At 39.7% G+C, this 12,317-nt stretch overlaps 1 protein-coding gene across 2 annotated transcripts in view; it reads left to right on the top strand.

The window, feature by feature from the left end:
- The window catches only part of UVRAG (UV radiation resistance associated), an 88,348-nt gene that overhangs the window by 55,998 nt on the left and 20,033 nt on the right, over positions 1–12,317 (top strand). The window contains exons 13-14 of one of the 2 annotated variants that reach the window (XM_071433646.1): positions 1,041–1,119; positions 2,275–4,163. In XM_071433646.1, coding sequence (XP_071289747.1) covers positions 1,041–1,119; positions 2,275–2,502 — 307 coding nt within the window. In that variant the 3' untranslated portion in view covers positions 2,503–4,163. Of the gene's footprint in view, positions 1–1,040; positions 1,120–2,274; positions 4,164–12,317 lie in introns of those variants that run through there. The other variant, XM_071433645.1, reaches the window with a different exon arrangement.

Below are 12,317 nucleotides of genomic sequence, written 5' to 3'. Positions count from 1 at the left end.
CATCTTGATTAGGAGCTGCAGGACATGGTTCATGAAAAGGCAAAAACTTGATTCATGCTGTAGTTCCCATAAGAACTGCTGAATTGACCATGATGACATCATGATGACCTCATAACCTCTGGTGCTGAGGAGGAGTCAAAAGACAATCCTTAGAAGCGCACTGTACAGCTCTTAAAGCTGTTTGAGAACTGCTTCACTTAAGCAGAGGTTCTTTAAGCAGATATACAGAACTATATTCTTTAATGCGTTTTAAAACTGTCAAAGCGTTTCCGTATTTAAGGGACTAATGTTTTAGTTCTCTTGTCTCATGCAGCAGTGCTATGCTATGTTCTTACAAGCTATTTGATACATTTGGGCATATCAAATGTAGTATCAAATTTATATTTAGAATGGTGAGCAATATTTATTATGTAGGAAAAATAAAGATCAGTAATGAAATGTTTGCAAGGGCTATAGTGATCTATGATGCTGTGACTCAAGCCTTTGGTGCATGTGTGAAGTTTGTTGAAAGGAATCACTTCTATTTTGAATGTTGTTCTGCTAAGTGAGCCTGCAAATTTCTTCTCTGTGTAAAGGGCTTTGTGCTCTGTCAATCACAGGATAATGATCAAAAAAGAACAACTTTTAAAAAATATTCTTTCTCTTTGGAAATGAGCTAACCAAGTGTGACTGAGTGAATGCAGAGGGATAACGTGGGATCTGGAATTGTGCTGTGTGCTTCTGAAATTACACTTTGATTGGTGAGAGGGATGTTGCAGCCCTGGGAGAATCATAAAGTGTCCTTTAAAAACCTCAAATACTTTAAAAAATGGAATTCCGTAGCTGAGTTTTGGCATCAGTTGTTAAATGCTGATTGACTGGAGTTGCAGGGGGTTCCTAAATACATCCTATGGAGGGGTTCCTGGGAGAAGTCAGAAAAGGAAGCTTTTTCAATTTTTACCTTCTCGGAAAAGGAATCTGGGGCTTTTTGATGTTTACATAAGCATCTGAATAATTTCACCTTAAATGCTTTCCCTCACCTCCCTTTTTTTTCCCGTCAGATTTCCTTTATATGCAAAAGGAGGGGAGAAGCTTCAATTTGAATATGGAGTTTATCTTCTCAACAAAAATATAGCACAGGTTGGTACACTTGAGATTACTTTTTATTATTATTTTTATGTATTCTCTGCTCAGTATGACGTGAATGTGCATATGCTGTCCTGTGATGCTGCTCTCTGTGGTAAAAACCTGTGAACTAAGAAAAATATCCTTGAAAACATAATTTTCTCCTATCTTCAGCTTTGTGCTTGAGATTTTCTTCTGTGGTGCTTAGAGAATGACTTGCCAGATAATAAAGAATCTTTTCCTTTTCAAATAGTACATTCTATGAGTCTATAGACTTCACACTGTTTTGAAAACTGTAAATATTCTCATTTTTTTTATTCTGTCGTACTTGAAGATCTATTCATGTAGTTCTTGCTCGTGTGTCTTTAATCTTGCTGTATTATTACTTCAACTAGTATTCTACCCTTACAAGAAAACACAATATATGTAAAATATGAAGTATTGCAAATGTGACTTTTATGTAAAAAGTTCTCTAATCAACCTTACTTCCTTGTTTTTAATGTATTAAAAAAAACAACATCTATTACTCTGAAAAATGGAAGAGACTGCATACTTGTATTTGAGGTGGCAGTAATACCTGCAGCTAACACATTTGGTATGGAATTCAGAGAATGTTAAGAAAGCTGGTCTTAAAGAGGCCTGGCTGTTTCAATTGGTATGTAGTCCTAGGACAGGGTCAACTGCTTTTATGCTGTCCCTGGTGATGTTCTGGTGAAGAAAAACTTGTGATATAAGTACTGCTTAGTTCCAGTGCTTGACTGTCTTGGCCACTAAAGACAGCTAATTTCTGACATTGGGTCCAAACCTGTCTTGCCTTTGTTTATATATTATAATTATCTGATCCATTTAAGTCTCTTCCATTTTGCAAACTTTTATGCATTGAAAAACCACTTTTCAACTCTTCTCTTGTCTCAGATTCTCCATCTGAATACACATTTTCTTGAAATGCAATGCCCAAAGCTGGATACAGTGAGCAACTGTTTCTTTCAAAACATTGAGTAGGATGGGAGAAATGCTTCCCAAATCTTGTTCTTTTATTTCCAGTTCATTGGGTTCTAATAGGTTTGTACTCTTAAAAGCCTAGCAGAGTAAATCTTATGATTCTGTGCAACCAACAGCCCCAGGTATCTCCTGCACAGCAACACAACAGTCCATTCTGAATTTGTGCAGGTTGTTACGTTTGTTGCAGTTCTGGAGACAGGAACAGGACTGAACACACCGAGTTCAAGTGACAACAGCCAACGTTTATTGATGGACAGCCCCTTTTATGAGGGTTTCAAATTTCCCATGCTTGAACACCTGAGTGGTCGAGGTCTCAGCACCACCCAGCTCACTGGCCAGCTGATGTCTGCATTCAGGATTGAATGGGATTGGCTGGACTCCCCTGTTGGAGATTGAATCCAACATTGTCTTCCTGGGGACTTGTTTACTTCTACTCTTTAATGAACTAGGCTGGTCGAGTTGGGGTTCTGTTATGGCCAAATTTATCTGTGCAGCTTCCGACCAGCTGCAGCTGTCACAGCAGGTGATTTGTTTAATTTACATTTTATATTCTGTACCTTGAATGTATTCTTAAAGAAGAACTGTCTTGTTCTTAATCATGTTTCTGCTTTGGTGGCAAAAAAAAAAAAAAAAAGCTGAGAACTCAGTCTCAGCTTTATGCTGGCTGTACCTGAGCCTATGCCCTATCCAGATTACCTAATAAAAATATTGGATAGGACTGGGGTTCTGTTATTCCAGGTGGAGTCCCATTTTGCCAGCACTTCAGTTGTAGTCATGAACCATTCTTTATTACACCCGAAGAGTACTTTCTCTGTATTCTCTTGTACTTCATCAATATACCATTTCTCCAGCATGCTTGTGAGCATATTATAGCAGAAAATGCCAAGAGATTTAAATTCCAAGAGAAATATGACATTTCTGTTTCTAACCTGTTTGAAATTACATTAGTCCTACAGGTTTATTCTTGAAAAATCTGACCTTTTTATGCTTAGTTTCTACTAGTCTTGTTTGTTTTTCCACTTTTCTCTTCCATCATTTTTTTTGCCATTCCTTATCCCAAACTGAAGTAAAGCTTCTGAGTCTTTCTGTGTTGTTTGTTTTTTAAGCTTGGATTGCATTTACCATTTTCCAGACTTGCCCATGCTTAGTGTATTTTGGACAATAACCTCTGAAATTACTTAAAGGCTAAAATATCTTAAGACAAAGTTAATCGAGTCCTACTAATCTTGGAAATTTGCTTTGCCAGGCTGTTAATGTATCTTAGACTATGCCTCCTTGTTGGTGGTATTGGTAATGGCAGCCAGCTGTTCACACTTGACCTCCAGAGGGATGATTAGTGAGAAAAAGGGATTAGTGTTTCCCTCAAATGCTTTGCTCTTCATTACTATCAAAACAATACTTTCCTTAATCTCTGCTTACTAGTTCATTCTGTAACTTGTGAGTGTGATGCTGCTTGCTTTGCCTTTCAGCCCTTCTTTGTCTTTACCTTATTCTGGAGTTTGCCATTCAGTTATGTGATGCAAGCAAGAAGCTCTGTCATTTTTTTCATTGAAATGATGAATTCTTCATTGAGGCCAGGGTGGTTGTCTTTCCTGTTTGTGTAGTTGGGTTATTTGACACTTGTGCCTGTAGTATTTTTTTATAGAAACTTTCACCACTTCACTTGTTTTCCTCTTTATCTCCTTGACTTATCACCTTTAAGATGTTACCACTCTTATACCTACTGAAACCTCTCATTCTGATTTTCTTGTCCTGTTTCTGAAGGACTCTGGGTGGTTGAACACACGGTCACTCACCCATGTGAGTGCCTTCCAATTCCTTGCAGTTGGTTTCTGAAATCACTGGCATATGTTTAAACTTATAAAAGTAAATGAAGGCTTTAAGTATGTAATGGTATAAAAAGAGTTTCCAGCTCTACTTGGGGTCATTGGTGCTGGTGCAAGCCAGTCAGTGGCCAAACTTCAAAGTGGTTAGTAGAACACTAGTGGTTCACATGTTAATGCTTGAGATTGTATGCTGTTGGATATAAAAACATAATAAAAGTAAATTGGAATTTCTGGGGGTCCTCCTACTACTTATTTAATCATGAAAGTGTTATAATGTCCACATAAACTGTTGTAGTCACCTTTGTTTTCATGTCCTTGGTCAAATATTGCTGCTTTATATAGTTCTGCCAAGGGGAAATTCCACTCTGAAAGCAGAGGAGGTAGGTAATGTGCAGAAATGCATCATAAAACCTCTGCTCTGGTGCTGGCTTGACCTAAAAACCCAAGATTGTCTGAGTTCTTGTATGTTTCTTGGGATGCTGAAACTGTTGAATTTACATAGCTTTTAGCAGACCTTATGGCTGCTTTCAGAAAAGTGTCCAGATATGCTTAGTTCTTGTGAACATGTGAAAAATTAAGTTTGGACAGAGAATGAGCAGCTGCCTCTCTCTTATCTCCAGACTATCACCCAAAGGTGTTTACCTTAATTCAGAGAACCAGTCCTCTTTGTCAGGAATAAATGTAAATCTGTTGCTTAATTCCCTCTGTGCTCTGGGAAGACTGGAGGTGCCTGGGAAGAATAGTGGTGACTTCGCTGGAGCATGAAAACAGGAGCCTGGGTCTCTGTCACCTCACTTGAATCATTCATGCAAGTTTTGAACACTGTGACAAAGAGCCCAGAAAAATTCAATCAACTTAAGAGATATTTTGAAGTTATTTGTGTAAGCTTCCCTGATTTCACAGATGTTTTTTTCCTTTTACAATTACCTAGAATGCTGGCAGCAAGAAGAAATGTGAGTGTGGCAGAAGTGAGATGGGATTGATATTAAATAAAATTACTGACATAAAAACTCTTCTAGAGATAAAGGGGTACTGTTTTGTAAAACAGCAGGATAATAACACTGGAAACCACATCTTGTACTCAGGAGAATTCAGCTGGAATTAGAAGCAGCCTAGTGCTGGCTTGGTAGAGTTTTTTTTGGAGAAACTTGCTTTGCTGTTACATTCCAAAGTTGAAACAATGTGTGTTAATTCTGAGTTCATAATAACTTCCATCTGTATGTGAGCACGAATTGTTTCAATACCCATATTTTCTGTTTGTAAAATTGCATCCCTCACAAAGTTCACAGAGGAGCTTTCTGAGTTGGATAACATTATCTAAGGCTGTAAATTTCCATTTAAGATTTCAGCTGTTTGACTCTCACTAGCATAGAAATGCAGGATTTTTTTCAAAGATAAATTAGTCATGTCTAATAATACCTACAAAAAAGATTCACTATAATTGTCAAAGGTGAAGTGCAATAAGGTTGCTAAAAATGGGAGTGAATTGCACAGCTCTCCAAAGCATTAGACACTGGGAGAGCATTCAGCAAGTACTAGCCCCACAAACCCTGTAGCTCCTAAGTTAGGGATGTATGTGGAGTATCTGAGGAAGCTGAGGCTTTAGTAGGAGAAAGACGTGAACTCTCATCCTGGTATTCACAGTGGAGTAATTGAGATTGCACCATGAAAACCTCTTGTTATGGTGGATGAATATTAGGAAATCCTTGGAGTTTGGTGAAGTTTTTTGTGGGTGATAAGTGAACAGAGAACAGGGTCAAAATGGCAGCTCTCAGAGTTGTCTTTGTTCTGAACAATGTGAATGGCACCCACTTCTGCTGGGGCAGAGACATGGACCTTGTGAATCTGAGCTCTCACAAGTGCTTGAGCAGTGGTCTTGCTGCTCTAGGTTTTTTCATCTCAATAATTTAATTAATTTTTTAAGCTTTGAAGTAGGGGTTATTGAGAGTGCAGTGGCTTTGAGTTTTGAGTCTCAGGTCTGTAAAAAGAAAGCATCTTTATTGCTGCTTTACTGGCCGCTTTGCTGTCTCTTTCCTTCATTCCCAGAGCCTTAATTGCTTCGGCCTGACTTCAGTGTAGGTTCTTCATTACATATGATGAGTTGATCTTAATTTACTGACCATCCTCCCTGAGGTGAGTGAGTCCCTAGTGAGCACACACATTGTTACTGTGGGAAAATAACTTGCTCAAAATTGTATACCCAGAAAGTTGAGGGTGGTGAGGCCCTGGCACAGGTTGCTCAGAGAAGCTGTGGCTGCCCGATCCCTGGAGGTGGCCACGGCCAGGTTGGATGGGCCTTGGAGCAGCCTGGTCTAGTAGAAGGTGTCGCTCCCATGGCAGGGGCTTGGAATTAGATGAGCTTGAAGGTCCCTTCCAACCCAAACAATTCTGTGATTCTATATTAAATTATTTCTGTCCTGTATTGGTCATTATGTGTAATGCATGCATTTATGATGTGTAGCCATTGAGGAGAGCATGTCATTCTTGTTCATCAAAGTTCCAATTTCTTTAGGTATTCCAGAGGTTGTCTCTTGCATAATACTTGACAAGCATTATTTCTTGTCCAGTTCCCAGATTGCTTGTAGAGGACATAATTTCAATAGAGCTGTAAAGCTGGTTTCTTTATGTACCAGTGAGAAGGGAGTTTACTGCAGCTATTTTCTTGCACGGGGCAGTGAAGTTATTTTCACTCTAAGTCTCACATGATTTGCTATTTCAGTCAGCCACTGAAGGACATCAAATTAATTTGCCTCTTAATCTTCTGGATATCTTATTCTAAGTCTTATCTCAGCTTTACCACAGAACCAGAGGGCATCTGTATGACTGTTGTGAGACCCCTTTTATTCTTTTGCTGTGACCTTGGTCACTATCTCCATCTGGCTTTATTTGACATGGCCTCAGGAGTGGTGGTATTCTGTCCTTGTCTAAATAATTTGGCTCTTGAAAAGTAGACTTGTAAAACCAGGTGTCAAATAATTTGGACCATTTGACAACTCTTTGTTTTCCTACAGCCAACCCAAGGAGTGAATGTGTCTAGTCTAACCTCAGTTCATAGAATCATACAACAGTTTGAGTTGGAAGGGAATTTGAAGACCATCTTGTTCATGGGCAGGGACACCTTCCCTAGACCAGCACCCTCCTTACATCAACCCTAGACCAGGTTGCTCCAAGCCCTGTCCAACCTAGCCTTGAACATTTCCAGGGATGGGGCAGCCACAGCTTCTCTGGGCAACCTGTGCCATGGCCTCACCACCTTCTGAGTAAGGAATTTATTTCTAGTATCTAATCTGAATCTCCCCTCTTTTAGTTTAAATCTCTTCCCCTTTTCCTATCCCTGTCTATCCATGTAAAAAGTTCATAGTTGTGTTTGTTAGCAGAGTCTCTGCATATGGTGTCAGACAGAGCATCACCTTCCAGGCATCACTTCCAAGTTTAGTGAAACCTTACACTGTATTAAATAAGGTCATTTTTTTCTTCTGTTCAGCTTGAATGCTGTGCTCAGGGTTGTTTCACAGGGAAGGCTTCTTTTCTCATCCTCATTTGTTTTGTCAGACCAATACTGTGTTGTGTTAGACTGATACTCCTATTCACATTGGCATCACTTGCTCAGCCCTGGCCAAAGAATAGCTCTGCTTTCATCTGACAGTCATTAGCAACACAGGAACTTTTTTGCTATTTGGTATGAAAAAAAAATAAATCACTCTCTTGTCAGCTCCCCCAAGGTTCTTTTTCTCATCAATAGAGTACAGATCCAGGTAAGTAACTAATGTCTGGCCCTCCTCTTGTGTGTCCATGGCCACCGTGTCCACATAGTGGCAGGTGGCATTTACATGCTTTGTGTAATCTGCTTGAGAAGCTGAGCAGCCAGTGCTGCTTTCCTGGGAGTGCTGCTTTGTGGGTGAGTTGCTTGTCTAATGCACAAAGTAACATTCACAGAACCACAGAAGAAAACCAAAATTCTTGCTATATCATAGGTGTAGTTCAAGTGCCTTCTTCCTAATACCTGCATGGAATTAAAGTTGAATGCTTATGTACTAGTGCCATATGTAAGAGGCTGAACTGAAACTCAGCTGTTAAACATGAAATGAGGCAAGAGGTTCAATTTCTGGTTCTATTAGACTATCAAACATGAGAGAAAATCAGCTCTATGACACAAACTAAAAGCTTTTCCATGGGAAGTTGAACAGCAGAAATGTTAGGTCTAGAAATTTGTTTTGTCAATAAACACTAAGGAGCAGAAGTGTCTTTAAAGAATTCTGTGAGTAGTGGTGTATATGCAGTGGTTATGGCCCTTTGAGTGCAGGATACTGTGACTTACACTCTACGTCTTTTATGAGGCCCCTAAACTAGGATCATAAAACACAGTTCAGAAAGAATGCACTGTCTGAATCCAAGGCCAGTTCAGCTATGTATGGAAAAGTGTTCTTGAAAGAGCATAGGTTGAAGCCAGAGTCTAGTCCTTGTCTTGTCAAGTGCCAGGCTTTCATTTCAAAATGTAGAGGAAGGGACTGCACCTGAAACACCACAAAGTACTTTCTCCAGCTGGGTAGAGCCAAAAGCTCTTAGGAGAGGTTTAATTCCTGAAACTTTCCTAGGGTAACACTGAGCTGATACTTAGCCAGATCATTTAGAATTGGGGAATTTATACATGTTTTGTGCAAACTTTTTGGAAAGGCTTTCTTTTTCCCTTTCCTATCACCCATGCCAAGAAAAAATGAGGCTGGATTAGCTGTAACTGAAGTCCTGGCTTTCATTCAGCTGAAAGCCTGCCTATCCCTTGTCTGTATGCAAAGACCAATATTAACTTCCTCTGTGAAGGAGCAGATCTTGAGAGTTCAACCTGTACAGATCCTGGCACCTTCAGCCTAAGCGTAGGCAGTGCTGGAGGCTCCTGCAGCTGTGGTGGGATGACCAGTGTGATTGGGTCACTGGAGAGATGAAGCACTTTTCATGTATGGACAGGCTGGGAGAGCTTGGGTTGCTCAGACTGGAGAAGAGACAGCTTTAGGAAGACCTCGGAGCCCCTTCCAATGCCTGAAGGGGCTCCAAGAGCTGAAGAGGGACTTTGGAGAAGAGCCTGGAGTTACAGGACAAGAGAGAATGGCTTCCCACTGCCAGAGGCAGGGTTAGATGTGATACTGGGCAGAAGTTCTTGGCTGTGAGAGTGATGAGGCCCTGGCACGGGCTGTTCACCGAAGCTGTGGCTGCCCCACCCCTGGAAGTGTTTTGAGGCCAGGCTGGACAGATCTTGAAGCAATCTGATCTAGTGGAAAGTATCTAGGCCCATGGTGGTGGAGTTAGGACTGGATGAGCTTAAAAGTCCTTTCTAACCCCAGCTGTTCTGGGTTTCTATGAATAGGAGAGGCGGCATCACCAGCTGTGCTTAGAGTCAGTCCTCCAAAATGATTTTGTGGGACCAGCCTTACAGGCATTTTATGTGTATTACATAGCGTTTGTACTGTGTAGCTGTCATCATCTCTGTGCATTAGTTCTTCAGACTAAAAAATTTCCTAAAAAAATGTTTTTAAAAGAGAACCAAAATTGAGTAATCAATAGGCAAATGAATTCTTGATATAATTAATCTGACATAAATACATGTTGTCTGCCAGGTTCAGCTGCTTTATAGTGTATATAAGTTCCATATTACAAAATTGAAAGAAATAAGGAGGTAGGAAATCTGTTATCAAGCCCTGGCACAATGTATGAGTGTAGGAAAAAGCTGCAGTTGTATAGTTTTTCTTAACAAGTCGGGTGTGTGCACTGGAGGCAAAGCTGGACATTCAAATATAAAGTGTTCACATCTGTGGATTTCCAGGTCCTGCTTGGTAAGCCTGTTTCTTCCTTCAGAGCCTTCTCTCTTTCTGCCATGTGGTCCATTTCTTAATAGGAAAGAGAAGTTATGGTAAAATGCACCTAATTTCTTAAAACTTCACTTGCTTTAATGCATAAAAACTCTTCTTATCTCTTATTTGCAAGCAAGTGACAATCTGTGACTTGTGGAGTTTAGATTTTTTTTTCCCCTGAGCTTCTGTTATTTTCACGTTTCTCCCCATATTCTGTGTTATTCTGTTGTATAGTTTAATATGTATGTTTTGTCTTCCTTGGTCAGGGTTGGTCTCATACTTCTGTGCATAAGATTTGGCACATCAGGGCACAAAACCTATTTTGAACACTTTTGGTATGTCAGCTAATCATCCATAAATGCCTTTCAGGTTTTTTATATACTGGGGTTGAAGTTTAGAGCAAGTTGCTCTCCAACAAATGGAATAACAGGCTCTGATGTGTATGGGCTCATTCACTTTTTGGTCAATCCAGAATGTTTGGAAATCCAGAACTTTAAAGTGTTTTGTTTTTCAAGAGACTGGAAATACTGAAGGGGTTATTTCATCTCTCTTTGCTGGCCTTGTGTGTAATTCATGAAGTTAATATTGTGTAATTAGGAAAAGAAACAAGCTCTGCTTCAATTTAGCAAGTATAAGTTGACATTTTCAGGAAGACCAGTGCTGAACTGTCCTTGATTTAATGCTCTCTGACCTCAGCTTTTAAGTTTGAAATATCATCCATCATATGGGAAACCATTTCCTGTGTTGGTGTGTCTTACTGCCAAGTGGAGTTCACTGAATGCTGGTGTTATCCTGATAGGAAGCAAGTTTTTCATAGGTTAAACTGTTCATTCTGTACTGCTCAAATGAGAGGGCTTCCCATTTGATTCACAATCTAATATTTTTTTAGAAGTCAGTCTGTTTTGTTCACTGACAGTAATGTAACAGATACCTGGAAAGCAGTTCAGCTGAAATGCAAGATGTGGCTTGGAGCAGAGAATCCCCAGATTCTTCTTCCATTTAAGCTCTGTGTCATGGGCTGAATCACTTGCTCTTTGAGTAAAGCTTTCTTGAAGCAAAAACCTTTTCACCTGAAAGAACAGGGTTCATAAACCTGGATGAATGAATGGCCAGAAGCTCAATTTCCCCCATTTTAAAACAAGGGCTTTCCCAACACAACATGAAAGAGCAAGTAGCTGAAAGATTTTACAACATCTAATGGAGCTCATTGTTTGCCCACTGAAATAATTCTGCAGGTTCCTTTCCTGTAACATCTTAAGGTAGAGGGTAGAGCTGGACTGATGTCATATGTGAAAATTACCTGGTTTTGGAGTGGATTTATTATGAAAGTAACAGAGAAGTGGAGGAGGAGTGTGTAGCACTATAACCCAAACTATACATTTTCTCTGATTTCCATCCAGGACAGGGTGGGAGAGTTCGCTGTACATACCATGGTATTCCCTGAGAATATTGCCCTTCTGATATTCACAGGTTCATATACAGGTAAAAAGCAAACTTCAGGTACGCAGATTACATTTGGGGAGTTAAGCACACAGACAAAATTTATTGTTTAAGATGGAGGCACAGAATTGTTTCTTATCTTTCCCCTTTTGACTTTTGCATGTCTGACCTCTTGTTCTGTGCCTGATGTAATGATTTTTAATACAAAAGCTCAGGATGAATGAAGTCATAGGAAATGAGGGTACCCATTTCCTATAAACAGTGAACATCAATTAGCAGTGAACATCAGTTAGTGATACTGAACCCTTTTGAGAAGCTCTGACCTGAATCTGTAAAGATTGTACTTTAGAGATTCAGGTCAGAAAATGTCCTCTATAGTTTCATCTCATCAAGCTATAAATGCAGCAAGACTGCAGTAAACATGGTTTTAGTTATTTGAGTGCTTCACTGGGAAGTAGGGGAAACTTTTTGGAGGCTGGTAACTGCTCTATCTTCTAAATTGCCTTTTTAAATGTTCTTTTATGAAACAGTCATGGCATATGAGGTGTACCTTTATGGGCATGGGGCCCCATATATGTTGGCTTTTGTAACAAGCCCAGTAACTGCTAAGTTTTACAGGAATACTTACATGAGTGGCTGTTTCTCCCTGCCTGTCTTTGACAGTGGTTCCCCTTACTGGACACCAGACTGAAATCATGAAGGTTAATGTTTGAGACCTCTCTAGAGGGTTGTTGTGTTCACTCTCAAGAAGAGTTTCATGTATAGCAGTGAGAGAGTTCTTGAGGAAATGCAGCTTTTTGGCTTATCTGAATGTTCAGTTCTACAGTGTGATCTACATGAACTCAAACACATACTCCTATTTCCTTATTTTCTTGAGGCATGGGCTGTTTATCTCCAATAAACACTATTGAAACCGAAAATCCAGTATTAAATATTGCTGAAGTTTTAAGAATAAGAAGAAAACTACTTCATAAATGTTTGGCACAATAGTACAAGTTGCTGTGCATTTAGAATTGAGGCTGCTGCTGTCTTTGAATAAAGATCAGACTTTGTGTTTTGGTGAATGCAAGAGGAAGAAGCAGCTTAATGTAATTCCAGGACA

The sequence above is a fragment of the Agelaius tricolor genome, unplaced genomic scaffold (genome assembly GCF_023055355.1).
Source record: "Agelaius tricolor isolate 1412-34295 unplaced genomic scaffold, bAgeTri1.0.p SCAF_9, whole genome shotgun sequence".
Classification (NCBI taxonomy): Eukaryota; Metazoa; Chordata; class Aves; order Passeriformes; family Icteridae; genus Agelaius; species Agelaius tricolor.
Note: the sequence above shows the minus strand (reverse complement) of the source record. Positions and strands in the feature narration are given on the sequence as shown.